The sequence below is a fragment of the Coloeus monedula genome (assembly GCF_965178545.1).
Source record: "Coloeus monedula genome assembly, chromosome: 15".
Classification (NCBI taxonomy): domain Eukaryota; kingdom Metazoa; phylum Chordata; class Aves; order Passeriformes; family Corvidae; genus Coloeus; species Coloeus monedula.
The window spans coordinates 3,976,801-4,002,436 of NC_138795.1; the positions used below are offsets into that span (position 1 = coordinate 3,976,801).

The 25,636-nt window shown below is 41.7% G+C and overlaps 1 protein-coding gene across 2 annotated transcripts in view; it reads left to right on the forward strand.

Annotated features, from left to right (window-relative positions):
* Positions 1 to 865: 865 nt before the first annotated feature.
* RNF145 (ring finger protein 145) overlaps positions 866 to 25,636 on the forward strand; it is a 46,941-nt gene continuing 22,170 nt past the window's right edge. Inside the window, exons 1-3 of one of the 2 annotated variants that reach the window (XM_082291346.1) lie at positions 866 to 1,071; positions 10,167 to 10,380; positions 19,050 to 19,158. In XM_082291346.1, coding sequence (XP_082147472.1) covers positions 10,197 to 10,380; positions 19,050 to 19,158 — 293 coding nt within the window. In that variant the 5' untranslated portion in view covers positions 866 to 1,071; positions 10,167 to 10,196. Of the gene's footprint in view, positions 1,072 to 1,579; positions 1,659 to 10,166; positions 10,381 to 19,049; positions 19,159 to 25,636 lie in introns of those variants that run through there. The other variant, XM_082291347.1, reaches the window with a different exon arrangement.

Sequence of the window (25,636 nt, forward strand, 5' to 3'; positions counted from 1 at the left end):
CCCTCATTCCTCACCACAGCAAAGGTTTTTTTTTCATGTTCCAGACAATGTGGCTTTGTACTTTTTTTTAAGTACTAAGGTAAAAAACATTACTTCCTTTGTGTCATAATTTTTCCGTAGCATTTAGGAATGTGTTCTAGGGCTTGGCCATGCAACCCTTAAGACGATGAGTAAATATTGGTGAGACTTTTCATTCAAGGGCTGTGAGCTAAAAAGTATGAAACTATACTGTGCTGGGCTGCGCTGTGAGGGAGCAGCCCCTGGGTCAGGTCTCCAGCTGAAAAATGACAGTGCAGTAATACAGAGTATCTGGTGCTTTTCTGGTTGAACTCACAACGAAGGTGACTGGAAGTTCTGCAGTACAACACTGGAAAAAACAGAGTCAGCCTTAGTATTCGAAAGTAATACGGCACTTCGTGTTCCACAAGGCCACTAAGGAGTATTATTAAAATAGCAGGGCTGCCTTTTAAACATCTGCTCAGACACTACCTCAAATTTTGCTGACCGACTTTTCTGAGTCATCTTCCCGACCCGCAGCTGCCCTGGCAAGTCCGCACGTCCCGAGAGGACCCAAACCGCCGCGCTCCCATCGGAATTTAAACCCCAACCTCTGCCTTTTCGGGGCTGTGGGCGGGCGAAAGGCTCCCGGCGTTATAGACAGAGCCCGCTCCCGCCGGGGAGCGCTCTCCATCCCAATTCCTGCCGCTTTCCACCGAAAACGCTGCCCCACTCCCTCCACCCTCGCCCCGAACCTGCCCGGGGGGGGGGCGGAGGAGCCGCTCCGCGGGCGGGGCGGTGCCGCGGGCGGGGCGCGCGCATGCGCGGAGCGGGGCGGCGCGCGCGCGCAGGCAGCGGGGCCATGGCCGCCCGTCCGCGGGGCCGCGGGGTGTCGGCGGCGCCCTGAGGCGGCGCGGCGCGGCCATGGTGCCTCGAGGAGCCGCTCTGCCGCCTGGCATCGAACCGCCGCCGCCGTCGGTGTGAGAAGCGCGGAGCCTCCGCCGCGCCACCGGGGAGCAAGAGGAGGAGAAGAAGGAGGAGGAGGAGGCGGCGGCGGCGACCCCGCGGGTTCAGGTGATTCCCGCACGCGCCACCTGAGGCACACGCGCGCGTCCCCGCGGCGTCCCCCGCCCGCCGCTCCCGCGCCCCTCCGCGCCCCCGCCGCTCCAGCGCGTATCCGCGCCGGTGCCGGGGCTCCCCGGCCTTCCCTGCGCGCAGCCCCCCCGCCGCTCCTCCCCGCCCTCCGCCCCCCTTCCCCTCCCCGCGCCCCTCCTCCGCCGGCGCCGGGAGCCGCCGGGGTTACTGGAGTTCAGCGGGGCCGGGCAGGATGCGCGGGGCGGTCCGCGGCGCCGGCGGTGAGCGCGGGAGTTGCGCTGGGCAGGGAATAAGTGTCCTGTTGGGGAGCGGGGTAGCGGGGGCTCGCGGTCCGCACGGCCGGCGCCTGCCCGTGCTGGCCCCGGGGATGAGCTGCGGGCTGCTGCAGCCCTGACAGAGCCACTCTCTTGGCCGGGGGCTGCCCGTCCTGCCCGGGGTCGGGCTGTGCCCTCCGGTGCCCGCAGCCGGCTGTGCATCCCCCGGCCCGGTGCCGTCACGGCTGAGACACGGAGCGGAGCCGGGCACCTCTCCTGGAGACGGGCCCTGGAGCATATGGTCATGCTTATGTAAGGAGCAGCCTGCCCGTGGCGTGGAGAACAGGGCTCTTGCCATCTTCCCTACTTATGTCATGTCAGTCGGTTTTATGAGACCTTCTGTAGCCTTTTAAAATAAGGTTTGTGATGAGAATTTTCATTTTTCTTCTGTGCTCGGGAGTAGTTCTGTGTACCAAGTACACTTGTGACAGATGGAGCTCTTAGAGGGATTCTTACCTTCTGGTTGTGCTGCCTTTTTGGGGGTGTGTGTGTGGGACCTGGTGCATAATTAATGTGATTGGGGGAATAAAGTGAAATAAATGTGAATTTTTTTTGTGTGTAATGCATGCAAGTATCAGCAAATGAAGGAGAATATTAGAAACTATGGGCAAAATATACCAAAGAAAAGCAAGATTTGTGTAATATGTTTGACTCATAAATATTAGCCATTTGTGATCTCATTCAGAATACTTTTTTTTTTGAAATCCGTAGGTGTTGCGGTATTCATTTCTTATGCAGTTTTTAATACAAGAGTTTCTGTTAACTTGTGTTCCAGTCTTGGATACTTTTATATATATTTCGGTTAGGGTTTGTAATGTGTCCGTAGAGATAAAACTTGGGAGGAGAGGAAGGAAATAATTACTAATTACTTTTTGATCAGTCTTGTAGGTTAATGAAGATAGATTTAAATATGGAAAAAATTATTTTGTTTAGGTGGGCGCTCTAAGCTATTGCACCCCCTGACTTTGGTTTATCTGTAACCTTGGCTTTTTTTTTTTGCCGGTTATTTTAAATAGGAGGGGGGAAATGTGCATGAGAAACTGTATCTTTTTTGTTTCTAGTTATCTTTAATAACTCTGGTAATCAGCTCTGGTTTTCGAGTCATAGTATCACTAAAGGAGTTAATTAACAGCTAAACTCATTAGCATTAGGAAATGGTTGTCTTCGCGACCACCATTACATGGAAGGATCATCAAAAATCTTACAGAGCAATATAAAACTACTGCTCATCAAAAACAAGGCTTCACTTTCTTTAAGTCAGTCTTGAGGGGCTACTGATGTTCGAGCCACTCGATTCTGACGGAGACATGAACTGAGCATACTGGGGAATTCCTTCCTTTGGGAGAGGATGGGAAGAGATCGGTATCTCCGTCCGGTTCGGCAGCTGGAGCCCTTGGTGCAGATGCAGAAAGGCGCATCATGCCAGGGAGCTCTGAGCGAATGGGTGTGTCCTGGCATGCTCTGAGCCTGCTTGGTGTTCGGTGTTGCACTCGCACAAACCTTCTCCGACCTGCTTGCTAAACTTGGGTCGGTTTCCTCCTCTTCAAACAGTGCAGATGGTTCCTCTTCCCCTCTTCTGGAACCCATGTGGTGATTTACTCTTCTGAAGCCATTTTTAGCTCCAAATACACCTGGCAGTGTTTGATGTGGTTAGAGTGGACAGTTCACCATCATTTTGCTTTTTAAGTGTATATTCAAGTCCAATGCTTGGTGTGATTCAGGCATTAGTGTTTCCCATTTCCCTGCCCTCATTTCAGAGAGGCCTTGCTGCTCTGTAATTAGTCTCGTATTTGGGAGGAACACTCAGAAGTGGGTACTTCATCTTGAGGAGTTTTTCTGGAAGAATTCTTTGGTTGCGTATCTTGCGTTTGAGCATGTTTTAAAGGGAACTTTTTTGGGTATTTCCACCATGCGTTTGATATTTCTGTCAGGCGAGTCTGGTGCTGCAGGAAGCTGAGCTGCCTATTTCACAGGCCTGGAGCTTTGTTTACACGATTCAGAAAACAGATAAGGCAGCAGCAGCGATGGAAACTTTATCAGTGCTGACCTAGAGAAATCCTGAAAGTCTTATTTTCTATTTTAACTTCTTACCAGTCTGGTAACTAGTTATTGGCATTGCCGGTTCTAAACATAGGCTGTGTCTGAAATGGCTAAAAACTGTCTGAGCAACTGTGAAGGATGAGATACATTTCATACATTTTGGTCGCAGGGTTTTTTTTTTTTTTGTGAGGTTGATGGGGCATGGCAGCTTTGCCTGTGTGCCTGGTGTTCCTGTGATCCTGCTCTCTGGGGTGGGATGTCACTGCATCATCTCAGGCTCTCATTAATGCTCGGTGTGCAGGTCCTCTGGGTATTCTCTCCTCTGCAGAGGCGCTTTGGGATTGCTGCCCAGATTTTCTCAGAATGTGCTGATACAAATGTGCTTAGGCAGGCTTGTAGGTGTGGGCTTGCAAACACGGCTGTGATGGCAAAAAAAAGTGCTGAATAACTGGTTAATATACAAACCTGTCGAGAAACAGGGGAGCCAGAAAGGACCTCGGAGCAGTTCAGTTTGTTGAGTCAGTCTAGATTTTCTTCTGAAGATTTTAATTAAAGATATTATTAATTGTATTTTAATTTTAATGAATTAGCTTACTGTCTTTCAGGTGCCCAACTAAGCTGCAATCTCAAAACCAAGCAGCCCCTCTTAGTGTGACTGGATTAGAACTGATTGTGTGCAGGCAGAGCATGGATCCCATAGGAATCCACAGAAGGAAGCATTTTGCTGCATACCTGGTGGATTTGTTAACCTTTGTTAACATGTGTTAGTCCCTGAGTTCAGTTCTTTTGTCTTACCTGTTCATTATGAAAAATAAAAGCCACAGGATGTTTTACAGGCTGCCTATAAATAATATAATGCACTTGCTATATAATTGAGAGTGGGCTGAAACTGTTCATAGTGTATAAATGTACTAGAGAAATAAATCTTTAAAGAAAACTTAATCTTCACAGCTCTGTGATATGTATCTTCATTTCTTGGATTGGTTTTATTTCCCCTCATATAAAACTTGCTAGAATTAATGAAAGTTGGAAATGTAGATTTTTTTTTAAATTTTATTCAACTACCCTTCCATTGTTGCTTTTGTCCATTTTAAATATGCCTTTAATGTGAATTCATGTTCACTGAAGTCCCTGTGAACAGAGAAGAGTTTGACCTAATTTATTTTGCAGTAACATTTGCTTTTGCAAAATACGTGCTGTATTTGTTTGGGATGGTTAACCTTAGCTCTGCCACAGTTCACAACTGAATGAGTCTTGGAGGAGTCGGAATGTAGGAATTACTCAGTTTTCTAGGCAGAAATACCGGTTCTCCAGGCACACCACTGCAGCAGCTGTATAGCAATCCATACTGTTAGACCAGATGGGAAAAAGGGGAAAAAAATAAGGAGAAAAAAGATGTTGTTTGTTCTTGTTAACTGCTTACACAGCAAGATCGAGCTGTCTGTTTGCTGACTGACTCTCTCTGAACCTTTAAATTGAAGGCTAAATACTCTCTAGTTATCATTTCAAATTTCTGAACTGCTCCAGTGATCTAGAAGCACTGAGCATTACTGGGAGCAGTGACTGGCTGCCAGTGATGGTGTTGCTGTGCACGTCTGCAGTGTTCCAGGGCTTTATTCCTGCTCTTGGTATCTCGCTGGATCTGGCCTTCTCAGCAGAAATCTTTGATTGCTGTCCTTGTTAGCCAGTTTAAATTGTATGGGAGCAAGACAGTCTTTTCCTTTCCTTGTCACTGTCTGCCAGGGAAAGAGCCCTTTTGATGGATTGGTGACTCACGTACTCTGAGTTCTGGGTTTGGTTTTTTCTTCCCTACAGAAATCACACAGGGAGATTCTTTTCTCAGTGCATATTTGATCAACCTTTTCGTCCTGTTCCTTCCCTTTGCTTCTCTTTGTTCTCTCCCTCCCAAACTGATGATATAAAGATCTGAGTCTTTGAAGAATGGGATTCTTCTGTAATTAAAATTCTTTTTGCTCCCCAAATCAGGACAGGTGTAAAGAAGGGAGTGAGTTGGTATAACCCAGCTGATGGGTCTAATTTTAGTTGTTGAACTGTGACACTGAACTTTTCTATAGCTACAGATAGGAGTTGTATATTTTGTATTCTGTTTGGGTTTATTTTTAAATTTTTTTTTCCTCCTCTAAGTCTGTCTAGCAGAGTTTCCCTCACAGAAAAACAAAAGGTTTTCCTGGTGATATTTTTAGTTTCAGAATGTATTACTGAAAAATAATCTAATGTGGAAACTAAACTGCAGACCAGAATGTGCTTGTTAACGGATGTATCCAGAGTAACTAGAATTTCATAGATGTGAGGAGCAGAAGTTGAAACTGTCTCTTTTGGATTTTAGTCAATCTTGCCAAGTATTTTAGGTTGTGATGCTGTAGCAGAATGAGCATCTTGTTCACAGATGTGAGACTGAATGATGCAGGATCAAGTCTGGTTTTAAGGTTCTGATCTTGCCTGGAATTGCCTTCTCTTTCTATAGTGAATTTTGGTGGCAGTAATCTTGGAATAACTTATATTTGCAGATACTCCAGTTTATTTCTGTAACTATTAAGTAACTTTATTATTAATGCTTACCTAAATGTACAAACTCTTCTCTGTTAGTGTAATTTTGTACCTGTTTGGATAAATGGATGTAGATTTTTGTGGCCTCTTGTACTGCTTTACCAGGGCATATTTGCTGCCTGTGATGTGATAGAGTTATATTTATGTTGGTTCAGAAGCAACAGGTACATGGGTTTAAGTGGCAGAATTCACAGCTTCAGCTGAAATGGCAAAATTTTATGTTGTGGCAAAACTTCAGAAAGAAAATTCTGTGAAAGGGAAAATGTGTGTTATCTGTGAGAGGTTGCGTGCTATGTGATCACACTCAAGATGGTCTGTTCTGCTGCTGGAATGAGCTGGGACAAACTTGAAGGAGTCTTTTTGTCTCTTTTTCTTTTTTTTAATTGATTTTTGCCAACTCTGCTGTCTTCTTTAGGGCTAACCAAGCTTTTTACAAAATGGGTGTGCCAGGTGAAGGAGGGGTTTTTGAAATATAATTGTTATGGATTGTTCATTTTTATGTTCCATGAACAATCAGTTATAATGGGAATTTTTTAAAAGGTTGTTTTGGCCAAATGGCACAGCTTAAGATGTGAAATCTGAAGTTCTTGGTCTTGGCTTTTGCTGGGATTGAGTTAATTTTAGTAGCTGGTGCAGTGCTGTGTTTTGGATTTAGTACGAGAATAACGTTGGTGGCACAGCAATGGTTTAGTTGGTGCCAAGCAGTGCTTACTCTAAATCAAGGACTTTTCAGTTCCTGTGCTCTGACGGTGAGCAAGTGCACAAGGAGCTGGGGGAAGTGGGCAAAGGGATGTTCCATGCCACAGAACCTCATGGCCAGTGTGGAAACAGGGGGGAATTGGCTGGGAAACACCGACTGCTGCTCAGGGACTGGATGGGCATCGGTGAGTGGGTGGTGAGCAACTGGATTGTGGCACTGGTTTCTCTTGGGTTTTCAGTCCTCTCTTTGTCTGGTTTTTTTTTGTTGTTATCTGCCTTTCACCACTGTTATTATCATTATCAGTATTCTATCTTATTTTATTTATTAAAGTGCTCTTATTTCAACGAAAGGTTTTTACCTTTTTTTCAGTTTTCCTTTCCGTGCTACTGGGAGGGGTGATGGTGAGCGAGTGGCTGTGTGATGTTAACTCCCAGCTGGGGTTAAACCATGACAATCTTCCTGAGACTGTTCCTTTTCTTACTCTAATTTGGAACAGGGAGATGTTTGAAATCATGGGAAAAAAATTTTGAAACGCAAACAAATGGTTCCCCAGTCCATTTTTTGGCTTTGTACAACAAATGACCTATTTTTTTTTTCTAATGCCTGAGCATGCAGCAACTCTTGTCATCATCATTTATCTAAACGTTTTAATGTTGTGGTTGTTTTTTTGTTTGTTTTTACACCAATCAAAATAATGTATTGTGAGAGCTCTTTACAATATAATGAGCTTAGAGCAATGGACTTTGCTTGCCTCTATTTCGTTCTGTCAGAACTTGGCAGCCATTACAACTGAGGCTTTATTTAACACATCCGCATTTCTAGTGGAGTTAATTTTAAAGGGTTTCTTATTAGTATGGGGTGTTTTTGTCAGTCAGGGACAGAAGATGCTGTGGATTTGCTGTGGCTGCTCCTCACAGGACTTCTGTTGCGACATGATGTGCTTTTCAAAGTTAGTTTTGCTTTTGTTTTAGCAGCATTTGAAATTTAATTGTTCTCTTAGATAATCTAAATGCTGCACTTTTTAGTTTGCTATGTCTCAAGTATGTGTGTGTGAGTTTGGGAGGTAGAATTTTTCAGCTTAATTTGGATGTGCTGACTCTCAAGTTAACTTTCAGTATTAAGAGAAGTTGTCCGTGGAATTCTGCTTTTGGAGTAATTAAGGAAAGCGAAAGTTCAAGTGAAAGTTACCTTCTTGTCATACACGTTTGGTTGTTGTTGATGACTGAAAAAGGTTTGACAGTTTTGAGAATGTAATTTGGTATCAGGCACTTGTTGTCACTTTGCGTGGCTGTTTTTATGACAGAATGAAAACCTGTCAGTCCCTGCTCATCCCTATCCCCACATCCTGATCTACTTGGAGAAGGAACGTAGTGAAAAACCAGGAGGCAGCCTAACTTCAGAGTTTTAATTAAATTTATGAACTTTACAAACCCATAGATTTTTGAAAATTCTGGGACATTTAAAATATTTTGATACGAATTACTTAAGCTGGTATTTTTTGTAACTCTGAATACAATCTGTGCAACCCCTGACTTCTGTTTGTACAATACCATCCCTTTAAACTCAGGGGTTTTTTCACACAAAATGTTGAATGCTCTGATTCTGTAGTAGCTGCTTGGGTGGTAGTTTTGGTTGTTCATTCTAAATATTTGTAGTCTTCTGGCCGACCTTTTAATTTGGTTTGGGCAGCTCTGTGAAATTCTGGTGTTGTGTGGGCTGCCTGATGCGGTTGGAAGGTGCTTCCTATGTGAGGGGAACGATGTGCTCCCCTTGGGGTTTGTAGAGCTGTTGCAAGAGCTCTGTAAAAAAATGCCAGCATATACATAACTTGAAAAATCAGACTGTGGGCTAGACAATGGCAAGCAACAGCCTTGTGACCTGTGGTTTATTGAGCCACATCTCAGTTTTGATGTGTCCTGACTTCTTGAGCTGAAGTAATTTTATGTCATCGTGCCTTGAGAAGTGTGAGTGTGGCTGAAGGTGTGACATGAACAGTTTGCAGTGTCATCTAGGCCATGGCAACACAAATAAAACCTCACACAAGGCTTGTGTGTAGGTGAGAGGTCTTGGGGTTTTTTTGTTATTTGGGTTGGGTTTTTTTTCTTAATATATATTTGCATGGTTTCACTTCATGCTGGACTTCTGTGTTGGCTTGAGATATAAAACTTGCACAGCTGCAAAAACTTCTATAACTTACACAAGGACAATATGAATAAAGTCCTGTAAAACTTTATAAAATAAAGTTTTTATTTTAAGATTTAAATAAATTTTAAAATTTTAAAATAAAGTGCAGTTCAAGTGCAGGTTTTTCCATTTTTTTGCTCAGGGTGCAGTTCTTTTCAATTGTCCCCCTAATAATTGGGATTGGGAGCCTTTTCTTAAATCTGACCTCATCGGGGGGCTGATTGTGCTGCAGGTGATTTTACTTTGAGTGGCTTCTTGTGGATAAAAACTTGCTGGATCATCCCCATCTTCAACTGCAGTTCTCTAATGCAGCCTACAGTGAATCACGTTCAAGGGATGGGCAGGTGGTGAATGGTAAAACCAGCACATTTTATTTAGGAACAACTGTCAGTCTTAGCTGACAGGATGTCAAACTGATCCTTTTGTTCTTTAAAATGGTTCTGTTAATGACTTTTGAGATGCTGTTGTGGACCAGCTGTTTTTAAAAAAAAAGGGCCCTTCATTGTTATGCATCATCCGTCTTATCTGATGGCAAACTCCAAAACTGAATTACCTTCTAGTATTCAGGAGTGAGGATATGGTCTTTTGTTTGAATGATTCCTTGTGAATTACATGGAAATGAGTAGAATAGTTGTACTATTGGTCCTAATCTTCAAAACACACAGCTCTCAAATTCCATAAATAGATACATTTGTAGGGGTTAATGAAGTCTGTAAATGATTTTTTTAAAGCTCAGGTATTTGAAAATTATTTATTGCAATTTGCATTAAGGAAGTGAATCCCAAATATTTAAAGAACTGTCTTAATTGGTGATTATTTAATTTGAGAGGTGTAGAAATAGTGCTAAGCTAAATGGATGTAGTGTCTGAACTTCGTTGGTGTTTGGTTTCTAAAGCTTACAGAGTATTTGCATTCTAATGCAGATCATGTAAATGTTTGTGTAGTACCTACTACACTGGGGTCTTTCGGCTGAGATCTTGGATGCTAAATGAGTGTAAATAAGAACGGTGCACACCCTTGGACCATTTTCATGTCATTAACCTGCCCTCCCCCCATTTTACAGTGTCACCATGGAAAAACTGCTAGCAAATTGACCTTTATATAGCCAAAATAGAAGCTGTCCTGTCTGGATTTGAGTTTAACTCAGTTGATTCATTCAGTCGTTTGTGGCCACACAGGAAGCCCCATTCATATGATCACAAAGCCTAATGGCTGTTTGTACAGTGGGATTGATCTGATTACTCTTCTCTCTCTTGTGCTATTTACAGTCTGCTGCCAATTCACAGAAAGGGAAGAGAATGGCTGCAAAGGAGAAGTTGGAGGCAGTATTAAACGTGGCCCTAAGGGTCCCCAGCATCATGCTGTTGGATGTCTTGTACAGATGGGATGTCAGCTCATTCTTCCAGCAGATCCAAAGAAGTAGCCTGCACAACAACCCTCTCTTCCAGTACAAGTACTTGGCCCTTAATATGCATTATGTGGGTAAGTATGGATCTCTTCAAGAGAAAACACTACTCGACTAAATATCCTTTGGCTTGCTAAAAGAATTTTAGGAATTTGGTAATGGCATGTTAATACATTGATTCCAAAGAATAACACGATAATGCATTCATTACAGCTCTGCCTAAGGGACAGTTTATGTTAACAGCAAAGAAATCCTACCCAGGGTTTTTACTGATTGTTGTTATTCAGCCTTTACAAGTAAACCTGGTGTTTGGAAACACAATTGATGTCCTGAAGGAGGAACACAGTGACTTTGGCCCGTGTCTGACTGATGATGAAGCAGCTGTGAAATGTGGTGCAGACAAGAAGTATAGAAACTTAACATTAAACAAGAGACTAGGGAAAAGGTGGCTGGGTTTGGACTAACCATAGCACCAGAAGTTTAGTTTTCATTGCTGCACAGATTTGGCTCTTCAGTTTACACCCTTATGAACCATCTCTGTGCTGTGAGTGGATTCGAGCAGGTAACCAGTCCTTGTGTTGCAGATAAATGGACAAAATTACTAACTCAGCTCAGGCAGCTGAGGTGTGAACCTTGGCCTGCAAGTCTAGCTCTGGAATGCTAGATGTCTGTTTTTAGGAGATGAAAGGCTTGGTGTTCTGGGACCTGCTCTCCAGGTGAGAATGTGATTCATCTGCACATGGGGTAAATTAGGGATTGGATTCAGGCTGTTGAGGTTGATCTCTTGCAAGCATCTGCCTGAGCACTGCCTAGCTTGGAGAGAAAGAGCTAGCATATAATTTTCCCACTCTGTAGCATTTCTTCCTTGTAGATGCTTTTGGAAGATAAAGATGCACTGCAGTCAGCTAAAGGAAACACACTTTACTTAAGTAGTTAGAAAACTGTTTTTGATGGAGCATGTCCTGACTTTAATCCTGACTGCATAAATGTTGGCATAAGGCTTCCCTTTTTTAAATGTATTAAATGTCTGTTGTCTGGAAATCATTTACTGCACTAAAAATGAGCGCAGCTTTCTTTGTTATGGCTCCACAATACTCGTGCTGGGATAACAATGTACTTGCAGTACAAAACATTGGTGTCACAGTTCCCCTTTCCTTTGTCTGTGGGAGAGGACATGCTTGCTGCTGGTGAATGTGACACAGGATGGTGGTGGCCAGTACCTACAGCTGGCCTTCTCATGCATTTGTGTGCACACACAAAGCTTTTAGGAATGACTTTATCAGATCAGGTTCTAATGCAGAACTAACAGTTGTGGAGTAGGTTTTTGAGATGGCAGTGGGTAATTTCCAGCTGTGGCAAAGCCCCTCTTTATAGACATTTGATAATCTTGTCGGTGCTGAAGTGTGTTGGGATACACCAATAAAAAGTGCTACAGAGAGGGTGGGTATTGTTACCAAAGAATTTCCCACCTGGATGCTATTTTGGTACTAAACCAGTGGAATCTGACTTTGTGCTCCTCGTACAAGGGGTGCTTTTGTGCTGGTGCACAATCACTCAGCAGTTCTTGTACTTCTTGCTTTTATGACATTGATTGTATGCACTTTTATTTCTCCAACTCGTAGTTGCTAAGCAAGAAGAGCTTCTAAATTGTCAAACAAGTTGCTCGTTTTAAAAGATTTTCAGGCAATTTTTAGTGAGAAAACATTGCTAGTACTTTGCAAATAAAGTTGCTGTGTTTTATTTCTTTGGTTGTTGGGGGTTTTTTAAGTTGTGTCAGGGTAAAGCTGGGCTAAATCAATTTACATGCCTCCATGACATTTTATATAGATTTAGTTGCGTCACTTTACAGTTTAACATTAATTAAGATGATGTATAAAAATATATAAATTGGATTTGTAAGGAAAACAAAATCCTTTTCCACCAGTCTGTGGAGTTAAGCTTCTTTGAAGATACATAGGGGGAAATTAACTGCCAGCATATAATTTAAACAACAATTCACTGTGGATGTGTTTCAACATACTAATCTGCTTTATTTAGGAAAAAAATCCTCTGTCATATTTGCAGTTAGGAAACACTGTCAGCAAATTCAGTGGCAGCTTTGCAATATCAATCAATCACTGAATTTCTTCTACAAGACAGTATCTTGTAGTGCTATATATAGTGCTATATAAGTGCTTCCAGCAGCTGAGGAAATTGGGTGCATCTATCTTGGGCAGATGCTCAAGGAACAATTTGATTAGAGAGCCCTAAAAATTAATAAACTCTACCAGTCTTCATCTGGTGAACCGTTTCCTGGAACTAAGGACACAGTGCTGGAAATTTGCTCAGAACTGGGAGTTACCAGGAGTGTCTTTTCTGTTTAAATGTACAAGTGAAATGATGTGTGTTCCAGTGTGACTCCCGTTCCAGTTAGCAATACTGAGAGTGTAATAAAAGCTTCTGAAATGCAGTTTGTTCTTTGAAACAACTTTTCCTTTTCGTATCTTTCCATGAAACAGCCTTTATCTGCTTGAGCAAAGGAAAATACTCAATCCTGATAACCACTCAACCACAAGTTCACCTGCATGAAATTTAACTAAATAGCACAGAGCAATGCAAACAGCAGAGATAAATTTCTGGTTAGAATTGGTGAAACCTCTGTGTAGGGTAGATTAGCACTTACTGCCAGACTTCTCTGTTTTCTTCTGCACTGCAGAGGAGCTCTGAGAAAGCAGGCACTTCTTTTTATGTTCTTTTGATGAAGAAGGTGGAAAACAGTCGAAACCACGTAATTTCCTCCTGTGAAGAAGGGCAAAACAATGCTGTTTGTTCTAACTGGTAAATACTCTGAGCTAGATGGAAAGAGTCATGAGCTTAGTCTATAATCAGAGTCAGGCTTGGAATTTAAGTCACTGTCATGGGTGAGGCGCAGAATTGCACTAAATACAGGGTTTTCTTACTCAAAAGTAAAAATAGAGCAGTTTTCTATCTTAAACTATATCCTTTGTCATTACGAAAAATAAAAAGAAATTTTCAGGGGGAAAAAAAAGTATTTAAATATTTGGAATAGGTGAAAGGTGTGTCATCTTTCACAACCCTGTTTGTAATGACAGTTTCTTGAACTGTGTGGTTAATATTTTAATCTCTTGGTCATATCACTTCCTAGGTGTGAGCTGCTTGTTACGAATGCTGCTTTTATGAGGGGGGCTTGAGGGAGGAGAAACCTACTGGACTTCCTGCCCTTGTGTGCTGATTGCATGCTTTGGTCTGCCCACTTTTCTTTAAGCTCTTGTGCTTTACGTAGAAGATCTTTTATTTAGATGTCTATTTTTTTGTGTTGCCTTTTAAGAGGAAAGATACTGTACTCTGGTACAAACACAGTAAGAAATGCCAAGTGAAGCTTCAGTGTGAGAAGAAATGAGTTGGTTCGTTACAGAAACAAATTTCCTAAAATTTTGAGAAAAAGATGCATGATTTAAATGTGTAAATACAGTTAATGCATATAAAAATGAGGTCCTGCTTAGATTCAGCATCTCTGGCTCTGCAGCCCCATGTCTTCTGTCTCTCTCCTGCGAGCAGCACTTAGATAAATGGGTAGTAGAACTATTTTCTGAGTGTTACTATTTAATTTTAAACTGTAGCTATTTTTAATCAAGTGCAATTTGATGACATGGACTTGGTCTGTATTCCTTAAAATAATTATTTGTAACGTCTTCTCATTCTCTTTTTGGATAAAATGCAGTGTATGCTGCAGTTGGTAGGACACAGGAGGAGGTAGAGTGAGTGCCATGCTCAAAATCCAGCACACCCTTTTTTCATTTTCTGACTCAAGGCTACTGCTCCCTTCGTGTTGTAGGCTTTTACTAAGCAGCTTTCTCAGCATATGGATACTTTCAGGTAACTTTTCTGTATAAAGCTGGTGTCTGTTTTTGGAAACCCACATCACCACTTTTTCTTTTTAAATAAAAGGAACCACTAACCGCCTTTTTGAAAGGAGGTGCTTAAAATTTTTAATTCTGAGTACCACTCTCATGACAGAATGGCAGCTTGTCGTGATGATTTAGAAAGAGCCTCTGAATCACATGGCAGAACTAGAATCAAAAGTCCATTTTATTTGTTCAGATAATACTGCAAATCTCCGTAAAGAACTCAGTTTCTTGGATTATTTATACTTAGAGTGCCCAATCTGTTATGCATTTAAAAATTCAAGAAACAGCTGTTGATGGCAGTACCCCAGCAATGAATAAATTGTTTTGTTGGCATTATTTTCACAGAGATGTGCAGATGTTGATAACAGGATTTCTGATCTCTGTTCACAGTGGTCCTGTGCAATGACTGAATAAATACCACTTTCCTTATGTGCAAGTATGTTTAGATGTGTGCTTTCTCAGTTTTGAACTAATTTTCCAGCATTTTCTGGAGGGCCGGTATATAAAAGTATATTTTTTAAAAACTATCCACTCTTGAGATAGATGATTTAGACTTTGACAATTAATGAAATCTCTGTGTAAATTGCAGTGTGACCAGTCTGGTGATTGCTTATCCTGAGAATTAGACACACTGAAAATAAAGGTGCCAGTTGTTTCTGTAATACTTCTGCCATCTCAAATGCAGGCTTTCAGAAGCGTGTCCTGTTTTATTGATACTTGCATGTTGTGGCCAGGTACTGTCTGAATAAACTGAAATGAGGGCAGTCAAGGATTTGGCTGGAGTGACTAACTCGGAGTGCACTGATCCCTCTTTGAGGCAGGAGAGTTGGGTGTTGGGATGGAGTCTGTGGCTCATGACTTGCTGCTTCCCAGCAAGTTGCTTTGCAAGTCACAGACCCTTTACCCTTACAGGACATGGGAAAATGGAAAAGTAGGGCCCCCTAAGTTGATTTCCTGGTAGAAGCCAAGCAATTGTGCTCTTACTTTCTGGCACTCCAAGAGTTGGTGTGGCCTTATTAAGAAATGTTATGAACTCTTTGATGTGCAAAGTTCTCAGTTTTAGAGTAAACACGCAGGAAACTGTGAGTAATAATACAAAATGGACACAAGGGATCTGTAATCATGCAAATGAGCACTAAAGTGCTCCATAAAGAGGACGAGTTGTGACTTTGATCGTGTTCCAGAAGCCTCCATTGTGTGCAGTCAATAAACCTCAGACACCTGAGTCGGCAAAGAGGTAATTCTGGTGAGAGAAGCTGGGAACACCTTGGTGGTGCACAAGTGGAGAGATTGCTGAAAGGCAGTCTGTGAGCTGCTGCTCTCTGAACAATGAGCATTGCACAGCCAGAGGTTTTCATTGAGCTGAATCAGCAGGTTGTAAATGAGGTCATGAACTGGTTAATATGTGTGTTCTTGTCTAGCAGCGTTCAACTTCGCTTTTCTGCTCACTATGATTTTCACAGTTTCTTTTCTCCAGTGGGGCCTAAATCTGCACCATCTTGCCTGAGAGGCAGTAGAAGTTCTCTGTTTCCTTGTGCTCCTGAATAGGAGCTGATTGGGGGATTTGTGTATTTTTAAGGTTGGCAGAATGAGTCTTCTGTAATGCTCCTTACAGCTGGGAGCATAAAGGTGCAAGTCTCTTTCTTGGTGTTGCAGCACTAGGGCACTATGACTGTATTCAGGGAAGATTATTCTGTCTTTTCTTTATCTTTTTTGTTTGTTTATTTGTTTTTAACATATGTTAGAACCATTCCTTTACTGGGGCAGGAATTGGCCTTCCCTGAGCCTGCTGCTTGCTTTATACAGAAATGCACGTGGTGAGTCAAAAGGGACAATGCACCAAGTCCCAAGAGCAAAAATAGCATGGCCTGAATCGAGGGAGGGGAGTGCTCACTGCTGACACAGAGCTCAGAAACTCCATTTGGATGGAAGTGAGTGTTAGTTATTGTTAACCCCTGCTCAGAGGTTACCCAGTAAGATGACTGTTCCTCAAACTGTAAGTTCTTGTGTGGGGACTCTTCTCCGAAGGGATGTATGTTCTCAGCATCATGTTTTCTTCTGGCAGAGGAGGTGCAAATGAAAACAGAATGTAATGATTTAGATGAGAAAGCTACTGCGAGAAATTTCATTTCCTGGTCTTTTTTTTTTTTTTTTTTAAGTGGAATCTTATTTATACCATACACTAATTACATCATTTGTCTGCATGAGAACAAAGGGAATAGAATATTATTGCAAATATGTCTTAATTTGAGCTTATCTTCCTTTTTTTCTGCAGATGGGTTGGTAAAGAATTAAGTGGCTTTTTTTTTTTTTTTTTTATTTGGCAGAGGCTTTGTTGATAAAAATGAGGTTGGTACCACTTTGGGAATAGGGCCTCTGCAGCAAAAATGCAAATATTGCAGTATGAAGTGTGTTGAAATCTCCCTCTTACCAAGTCACAAGAGGAAATTGTAAATAAGAGTGAATGGGAACTACTTTAAATGTCTATTGCTCTCCCCCTCTTCAAAGTATAACAATTAAACCAAATGGCTGCTTCAAAGTGAACATTTACATTCCAGCCCGAACTCATGAGCAGTGGAGTTCATTGCTGAAGTTTCTGCAGTAACCTTGGCTGTCTTGTGCTGCTTCCCTGCAGTTCTGAGCATCTGTGCAGTGTGAAGGCCTGCCTGCTGGTTAGAAGGCACAGTGACAGTACTTTCTAAATCTTTTAATTTAGCCTTTTATTTTTTTTCCACTCCTTCATTGTATCCTGAAGGATCCTAAGTATTTTGATTGAAGTTGTGATCCTGTACAGAAGAAGAATGAATTTCAGTGATATCTAAAATCCTTCCATCATCTTTGTTAGAGGGTAGTTACTGCCCTCTAAAATATGTTACTTTTACAGAAATGATCCTACCATTGCTCAGGTACATCATCACGTGGCCAAGGAGCAGACTTTCTTGTGATAAAGTAAAGATGACAGAGCTTAAATACAGATGCAGTGAACAGGTATTCTAAGACTACTGATAGGGTAATAGAGGAATAAAAGACTGCATAATAAACTCCATTTAGTTCTCTACCTGAAGGTGAGTCACAGGCTAGTGAGAAGGAAAGTTTTGGAGAGATTTGACTCACGTGCTGGAATGATAAATGGTTGTGGGTTGTTTCTCAGGGAGAATTGTCCCTCAGGAAGGAATCCAGGGAAAGGGGTGAATGCAGCAGAGATGAGGTGTAAGAATGTCTGCAGAGGGTTTGAGAGCTCGAGCTGGCTCATGAGGCTGTGGTGTGGTGCAAGGTAATTGAATGTCTTCATAGAGACTGCTGAGGAGTTCCTGCCTTTGTCATTTGTGTGTTTGGTAGAAGGAAGGTGGTGAACAGAGAATAGGAATTCCATAAAATACAGGTGTTTGTGAAGAAAACTGATAGTGTAGAACATCTGATGTGCTGTGCAAGTCATTCTGTGTGAAACAGTCGCTAGAAGGAAACTGATGGAGTGCTGTATTTCAGGCCCCTTTAAAAAAGCTCACAATAAAAATGATTCTGTTCTCCAGGCTGAATAGCCCCAGCTCCCCCAGCCTGTCCTCCCGGGGGCGGTGCTCCAGCCCTCTGGTCAAAGTGATACTGCCCAGAATTACTGACACTTGATTTTAGTAAAAGAATCTATTGATTATTTTAGCCTTTTAAAAAGCACATCCTGAGACAAATGTGCAACTTGTCACATCCACTTCATAAAGATAACTGAAACATTATCTTTAATGCTAAATACATAAATGATATACTGGTATCTTAAAAAGGTAAGCAAATAGGCTTTGTCTGTCTATCATTGATCCTATCATCTGTCTTATCTGAATTGATCTCTCTCTGCTTGGCATCCTGTGGGTCTGGTGCCTTTTCTAGGAGGATCTTGCAAGATACCTTTTTGAAGACCAAACTGTTGGTAGAATTTTACAGAGGTGGCTTATTGAACATGGCAGATATTAAGCAGCCATTAAATACTTCTACACAAATACTGACTCTGAAATAGTATCTTTTTCAAATATTGGAACATGCTGTGTTCCCAAGCTGTTTAATAGTACCTGGTTGTGCCACTGCTTATGAGTGCTTAATCTAGAGTTGCATTATTAAATATATTTAAAAAGCTCAAAATATAAGTTAACTCAGCTGAAAAGACTGTGCCTCATGTTGCTGAATAGATGTATGAAACTTCAATTGTGACATGACTGGTGTGGCTGTTAGGGTCAGGATAAGTTCTTCTGTAGCATTTTGTTCTTAGCTTCAGGGGAGTTGTTGGCTGTTGCTGGGCTGTTTTCCTAAATGGATTTCAGTGCCAGGCACTTGAGCTGACCTTCAGAAAGAGCCCAAGTGCACTGCAGTGATGGAGAGAGAGCCTGGAAATAAATATTAGTAAGGGCACTGTGTACTGGGTTTTTGACCTGCAGCCTGTCTGGAAAGGAGTATGGACATGTACAGCCCAGTTATGAGGTGGACTTCAAAGTACTGCTTTATTTGGGTATCTGAGTGAGATCCTTATGAAAATAAGGATCAGTGTTCTGCTTGTTGGAGAGGCTGCTGAGCAGCCAGGCCCTGGTCTTGAAGAGTAAAGCTGGATGTGCATTGGGTCATTTTCAACAGCCTCACTAAATGCTTATGAGACATGCATTTAAATGCTGCTGGGATAAGTATCTACAAATCCTAGGCTGTGTCAGGTCCTGTCCTTGATTTATGCAACCCTGATAGCTGGAGTGTGCTTTAATATGGAGTACAGCCTATGTGTCCCCATTTTAAATTCTGAACATGCCAAGTGTTATTTTAATTTGGTGTTGGATAGTATTTTTTTAAATATCAACTTTTTGTTACAGGTTACATCTTAAGTGTTGTGCTCCTAACTTTACCAAGGCAACACCTGGTTCAGCTTTACCTGTACTTTTTGACTGCACTGCTGCTTTATGCTGGGCACCAAATTTCCAGGTAAGAATAAATGGATTAATTTTGTCAGCTTGGTTTGGAAATTAGAAAAATAACTGTTATTTTGTTAATATCTTCTGTAAGTGGTTTTGTGAATGCCTTTTTTTTTATGTCAGACACCTAAATATATCTTGCTGTTCTTTGTCTTTGGAAAAGTTTACAGAATTAAATATGCAGTCAAGTAGTTCTTTTAAGTTATTGAAAGTAGAGCAAGAATTTTGAGCTACTTGTCTGGGGAGTGTAATGTCCCCTAATCTAAGGAGAGAAAGCACTTACCACAAGACTAAATGTGGCCTCTGATGCAGTGGCTCAGCTAAAAAGCTTTCAGCACTGGGGTGTTTTACACAGCATACAGGATGTTACTTTTACTTTCCTGGCACCTTGGGTGAGAGAGCAAATAGGGATCTGGATCCAGTAAAAGCAAAGTAGTAGTGGAATTTATTCTTAAAATATATTACACAAATTTAAATGTACAATGGAAGCAGGTGTTTTGGATCTAAAATGCAGAGCGAGAGGCTGGAGAACTGAGTCAAACAAGACAAAATCAACCATCTTTGTTTGGTCCCCGCTACATCTGTTGAAAGCCATTGTAAACTTTCATACTGACACGATGTTTAATTGGAACCAAAGACACTGCCATCACATTGAAGGCTTTGTACAGGAAGTTTTGAAAACATGGATTTGAGCCTGACTTATTTTGGTGCCTGCTGATGAGAAACATTTAAAAATGTGCTTTCAATTGATTTAATGGAAGCGATAGTTTTGTTATTTCTGCATCAAAATTGTTGTTCCAGAGCATTTGCTGGAATGTCTTTCTTGATATGTTGCAGTTCAGGGGAGTGTTAATGAAGGTTTTGTGATGACTTGACATGTCGCTGTTGTGGCTGTCAGAGTTGCAGTTAGTGATTTCCTGAAAAGGATGAGTGTACAAGAGAGGAGTTATAGCCTCTTCTTGCCTCAGTAGGAAGGAAAAAAGTGTTTATTTGTCATTCCTCAGGGGAGTCCTCAGTTGTTATAGATGGAGTTTGTGGGTGTTTCTTACAGGATTAAAGGCTTATTTATTAGAAAAGGCAACCTAAACATTATTTAAGAACTTGTGTTTAAATAATAAAGCTGGTAACAAATGCCCATCAGACACAGGGCTTTGGTCCAGAACATTTACAGCTGGAGGTGGTTATGCCACTCCAGGTCTTTAAATTTTTTAAAAGAAAGGGAGATGTTATGAATTTAGTTGATACGTTGAGGTATAGCACTGTGATTGTTTTGAATACCTTGTTTGTGTTTCTATGTAATAGGAATTCTGACTTCTGGTCTTTCTGAGGTTTGAGACTTTATAGGCTTCATTGTAACATGTTCAGTACCTATTGCTTGGACTGTTAGGTGTGTTCCTAACTAAGCTTTCTCTCTTTGGTGCTCCTGGAGTGAGTTAATAAAGACTTTAATTAAGTCTTGCATCAACTAGCACAAAAAATATATTTAATTAAAAGATGTCATGGATTCAAATAGTCCAGCAGTGTTCCCAAGGTATTTTGCAAGGCAAAAAGCTGACACTTCTTAGTGAGCTTACCCATTCCCTAGACATAAGGCTGATTTGGTGTGGAAGGAAGCACAGTGCAGGGGGCTCTCAGCTGAAGCCTTTGTACAATCAGGGAATCATATGTGGGGAGTGACACTTGAATTAGCCTTACAAAAGAATTTTTGAATCCCTTTAGTTTTCATATTGAAAACAGTAAAGTGTGACAGACATATCTGTTGGCAGAGCCGTTCCTCTTTTTGCCAAAGCTATCCAGTTCCAACTGATGTTTCTATTTAGCAGCCTGATCATAACATGACATACAGTAGTCACATGTGCAAACTGTTCTTCAGTGTTTTTTGTTAGTAATTCTGCTTAGAGCTGAAAACTTCCATGGACTTGGTTGCATGCACTACCAGTTGGGATGCTATTTAAGACCGATGAAGAGGTCTTATATTGAGGCCAGTTTGGTTAGTGCAAATTATAGAACAAGACCAGAATCATCTGGCACTTGTGACTCTGCAGTGTCCTGGAAATTCTGAGCTGTTGAAAGACTTCAGCTTTCAGTGCTTTTTTTCCACCCCAGAAATAGCTTGTAGTTCATCTTCGAGTCTGGGAATAAGATCATCTGAATTTTATAGTTAAGCTCTGACTTCAGACTTGCAGGTTTATATGACCTTGACAAGTCACTTAATTTCTTAAATGTTTGTTTCCTTGCCTACAGAACTGAGAGTTACCTTAATGTGTAGAGATGGTTTAGGTGACATTTGTGAGTACTTGGAGCATCCCAGAAGATTCTACATTTGTATGTAGCATGCTAACCTGGCAATTTGGGTGGAAATAACATACCATCTGTTTATGGAAAAAAGAGAAGTTAGCTTAAAAACCCAAAATCCAATTTAATGAAATTTCTTTGCCTTACGTTTCCTGCAGCAGTCTCCAATTTCAGGAAAAATTAGTTTAATAAGTGAGTGGCACAGCAATAGGAACAGCTTGAGCTGGGTGCCTCCAGCCAGGGACCCAAAGCACACAAATCCCTGGTGTTTGTACCCTTACAGTCAATGCACCTGTCCCTCATCCACTCTTCATGTGCTTTGCACACACCCCTTGGTCCATTGGTGGGTTTTGGTCTGGGAGCTTCTTGTTCCCTGTTGGATTCTTTCTCTGTCTCCAGGTGGGTGTTGGCAGCTTTTATCTGGCTGGGTTGCAGCTTCTGCTGAGTTGTGGCCTCCTTATCTTCAGTTCACACTGGTCTCAGGGCCCCCCTTCATGTAACGGAGCAGAAGTTCAAGATATGTTTGACTTTTCTAGGTGGGACCTTGGAGCTGGTGAGAGTTTGGAGCTCGTGGCTTAAAACTCCAGCAGCTTTAGTTACTTTTGCTAAGCAAAGCCACTCAGATGGAAGAGTACAGTTAAAAGGATGCAGCGAACTAAACTTCATTTACAACAATCCTGCTTTTTTTATTAAGCATCCCTGCTGGGATGTCAGAAGGAACTCATGAAGTCTTTCAATAAGAAGGAAGGAACTCACGAAGTCTTTAAATACAACTCTTAGTCTCACATACAGTGTTATTACAAGCAACAGGCACAATGTAAACAGAGCAAACAAGGTCACCACTGCATGGATATCTGAATATAGATTCCTGTTGCTGTTGGTGACCACCCAAAGAGAGGAATTTTCCACCATCAGTGTTGTGCCTCCCTCTTCACTCTTTCCGTGACATGACACATCTCTTTTGCGCTGAATGGTGACTAGAATTTTTGTCCATTGTTTTGGACATATTCCAGCAGTTGATATGGGTCATCAGGTTTTAGTAGCTTCTTCACCAGTGCAGGATTCATTCTGATGGGGATAGGTAGTAAATTTTAGCTTAAGTATAATTGGACTGTAACCATTGATTGGACGTAATAGGAGCTGAATAATTAAAATTGCATCCCACTGTGTTTCCACAGTTAGAAGTAATGGAGTGATTATTTGTCCCTACAGTGATGTTATTTACAAACAAAAGATTACAAAGAGTTCTTACACAAACACATCCCTTTCCAACATAGGCAAGTACAGTTTCAGGGGTATCTTTGGAATGTATTTCAAGTGACAGGCATTTTGTTCAGTGTCAAAACAAATGTGTTGAGCTTTGATGGTTTTACTTTCACAAATAAATCTCTGTTGTTCTCCTACAACATGGCCATCAACATTCTGCCATTTGATATTGTTTTGTTGGGCCCATACTCAGCTCTAGTGGATAGAGAACAGTTGCATCATGAGTCAGTCCTAACACAGGGATTGGGTCTGTGGTGTATTCTGATGTGGTACATATTGTTCAGACAAAAGCTGTGGCCTTATTACTCTGGGGTTATATGGGAAATTGGCTGGTTACCACCACAGCTGGAATTCTTTCTCAAAATCAATCATATTATCCCAATTTTTTTTTTTTTTGAATTTCAATGTGTAAGATACAGCCTTCCCCTTCTCTTATGATTGTGGCTGCCGTAGATTGTATCTACAGTCATGCTTGAAATCAGCTAAAAAGCCAGTGCTGATTTCAGAAATCTGTGGGATCAACTCCTCCCTTACTGGTAGAGGGGTAGTAACTAAGCTCATTGTGCTGGGCAGTAAGACAGTGGTTGGTATTGAGTTAATTTTGTTCACAGGTCACATTAACATAGATTCTGTTTATTTGAAATCCAGATGTCCAATCACACACAGCAGCTGGAATTGAATGTTAAACAAGAGTAGCACTGGGGCAATCAACTTTGGTCTTGCTGGTTCTCTTTATTAAAGCTGGATCATGAGCTGTATCCAATAAACAACAAAAAATGTGAGCTCTTTCTTTGGGTTTTACAGAGGTTTGGTCACCCAGCCCCTAACAATCTATGTGAATTAGCTCCTCTTTAGTCTTGTTAACTTCATACCACACTGAATTGTTCATTGATTTTGTACTTAGCCATGCAGCTGTGGTCATCTGGGTTAACAGCACCAAGAGTGGTGAGTGAGCTGTCCCGCTTCATCTCTTCAGAGTATCAGTTCTTCATAGTGCCATCATTCATTAGCTGGCTGGTTACTCACCCCTCATTTGACATGAGACTGGTGTATCCAATTTTCTTTTCCTAAAACAGTAATGCATTTGTCCAGGGCTTTTATCCTCTAAGCAGTGTCATAAATAAGTGAGTCTTAATTGATTGAAAGTTCCATGTAGTGGCCAAATTTCCCGGGGCCCCCACCAGCTGTCCTAGTAATATATGGCCATTCCTCCTGGCACAAGGCCACTGTGTGCTTTTTAGATAATTGAACTGTACCATAAATCTATTCCCAATTTTGCAATACCTTGGCCAAGGGCATCCCCTTTTCTACGCCAAGTTTGTTCTGTTTTACCAGAAAGAATAAAGAAAAAGCAGCAAAAAAGACTGTCAGGGAGACCCTCCTGTGGAGTCATGAGGTTCAGAGAGCAGTGTAGGTGCAGCTGGATCCGATCTTAGTCTCAGATTTGGCCAACAGTTTGTATCCAAAGGATTATATTTCCCATTGCTATGAGGGACTCGAACCCCGTTTTTTTGTGTGGAACATGAATCCCCTTTCTCTGTGCACGTGACACTGATCAGGCTGTGCAGCCCTAAGTGAGCTGCAGTAGGGGAGGGACTCGAACCCACTGCAGGACTTCCTCCAAATCTGCTTGGGGAATTTTAACACTCACCCTTCAGTGCCTCCTGCTCCAGAGGTTACCTGGTGAACTCACCCGATGCCAACACTTTGATATCTGGAGATGACAAGTTGTGAAAGTGGTCTGAGATCCTGTCTGGTTTCCTGCAGCAGAGTTTCCAATTCCAAGAAAAATTAGTTTAATAATGGAGTGGCACAGCAATAGGAGCAGCTTGAGCTGGTTGCCTCCAGCCAGGGACCCAGAACACACAAATCCCTGGTGTTTGTACCCTTACAGTCAATGCACCATTTCTTCACACACACCCCTTGGTCCAGTGGTGGGTGGTCCAGGGTCTTCTTGTTCCCTGTTGGATTCTTTCTCTGTCTCCAGGTGGGTGATAGCTGCTTTTATCTAGGTTGCAGCTTCTGCTGTGAGCCAGAGTTCACACTGGTCTCAGGGCCCCCCTTCATGTAACGGAGCAGAAGTTCAAGATAAGTTCAGCTTTCCTAGGTGGGAGCTTGCAGCTTGTGGCTGAAGACTCCAGCAGCTTCAGCTACTCATGCTAAGGAAAACTACTCAGACAAAAGAATGCAGTTTAAAAGAATTCAGCGAACTAAATTAATTTACCACAGTCCTGCTGCTCCTGAAAGAAAGGTGGATGCTGGTTTTGTTTTACATGTAGTAGCACAAATGTTTTGCTTAAAAGGATTACATTTCTTTTACCCATTTCCAGCAAAAAGCAACTTGGGAAAATAAGTGGTGCAGTTATGCAGAACAGAAGTGATGCAATTAAACACACTCTTAATGGTAAAACTGGAGTCTACATCATTATCTTACTTCATGTTTTGCAGTTTTATTATGATTATGTCCCAAGTGTGTTGAGCCTCGCAGAGCTTAAAATGAGAAGGGAGGGAGCAGGAGACTGAATTATTTCTTACGGATAAACTTAAAATACACTTAATTTTAAGGTTGTCTGTAGACATTAGAAACCTAGGAGAGTGTGTTTGATGTTGGCAGTGGAGATTAATCAGCCAAACTAAATGTCAGCAATATGAGTCAGTTAGGTCAGATAACCACTGTGCCTTATGTGAGTCAATTAGGAAGCGTATTTTTAGTAATGGAAGAAGTTTTTGTATTTCAGTAACAAAAAAATGATCACATGTGACACTCTGTATCCCTTTACCTTTGTAGGGCAATTTAGTCATGGCTGTCCATGGGTACCTGTTAACAGGCCAGCAGTTGGATTAAATGAGGCTGGGAATGCATCTACAGGATGAGCAGCAGGCAGTCTGATCTAAGCTTTTTTCCTTAAATCCTAATTTTCCAAAGT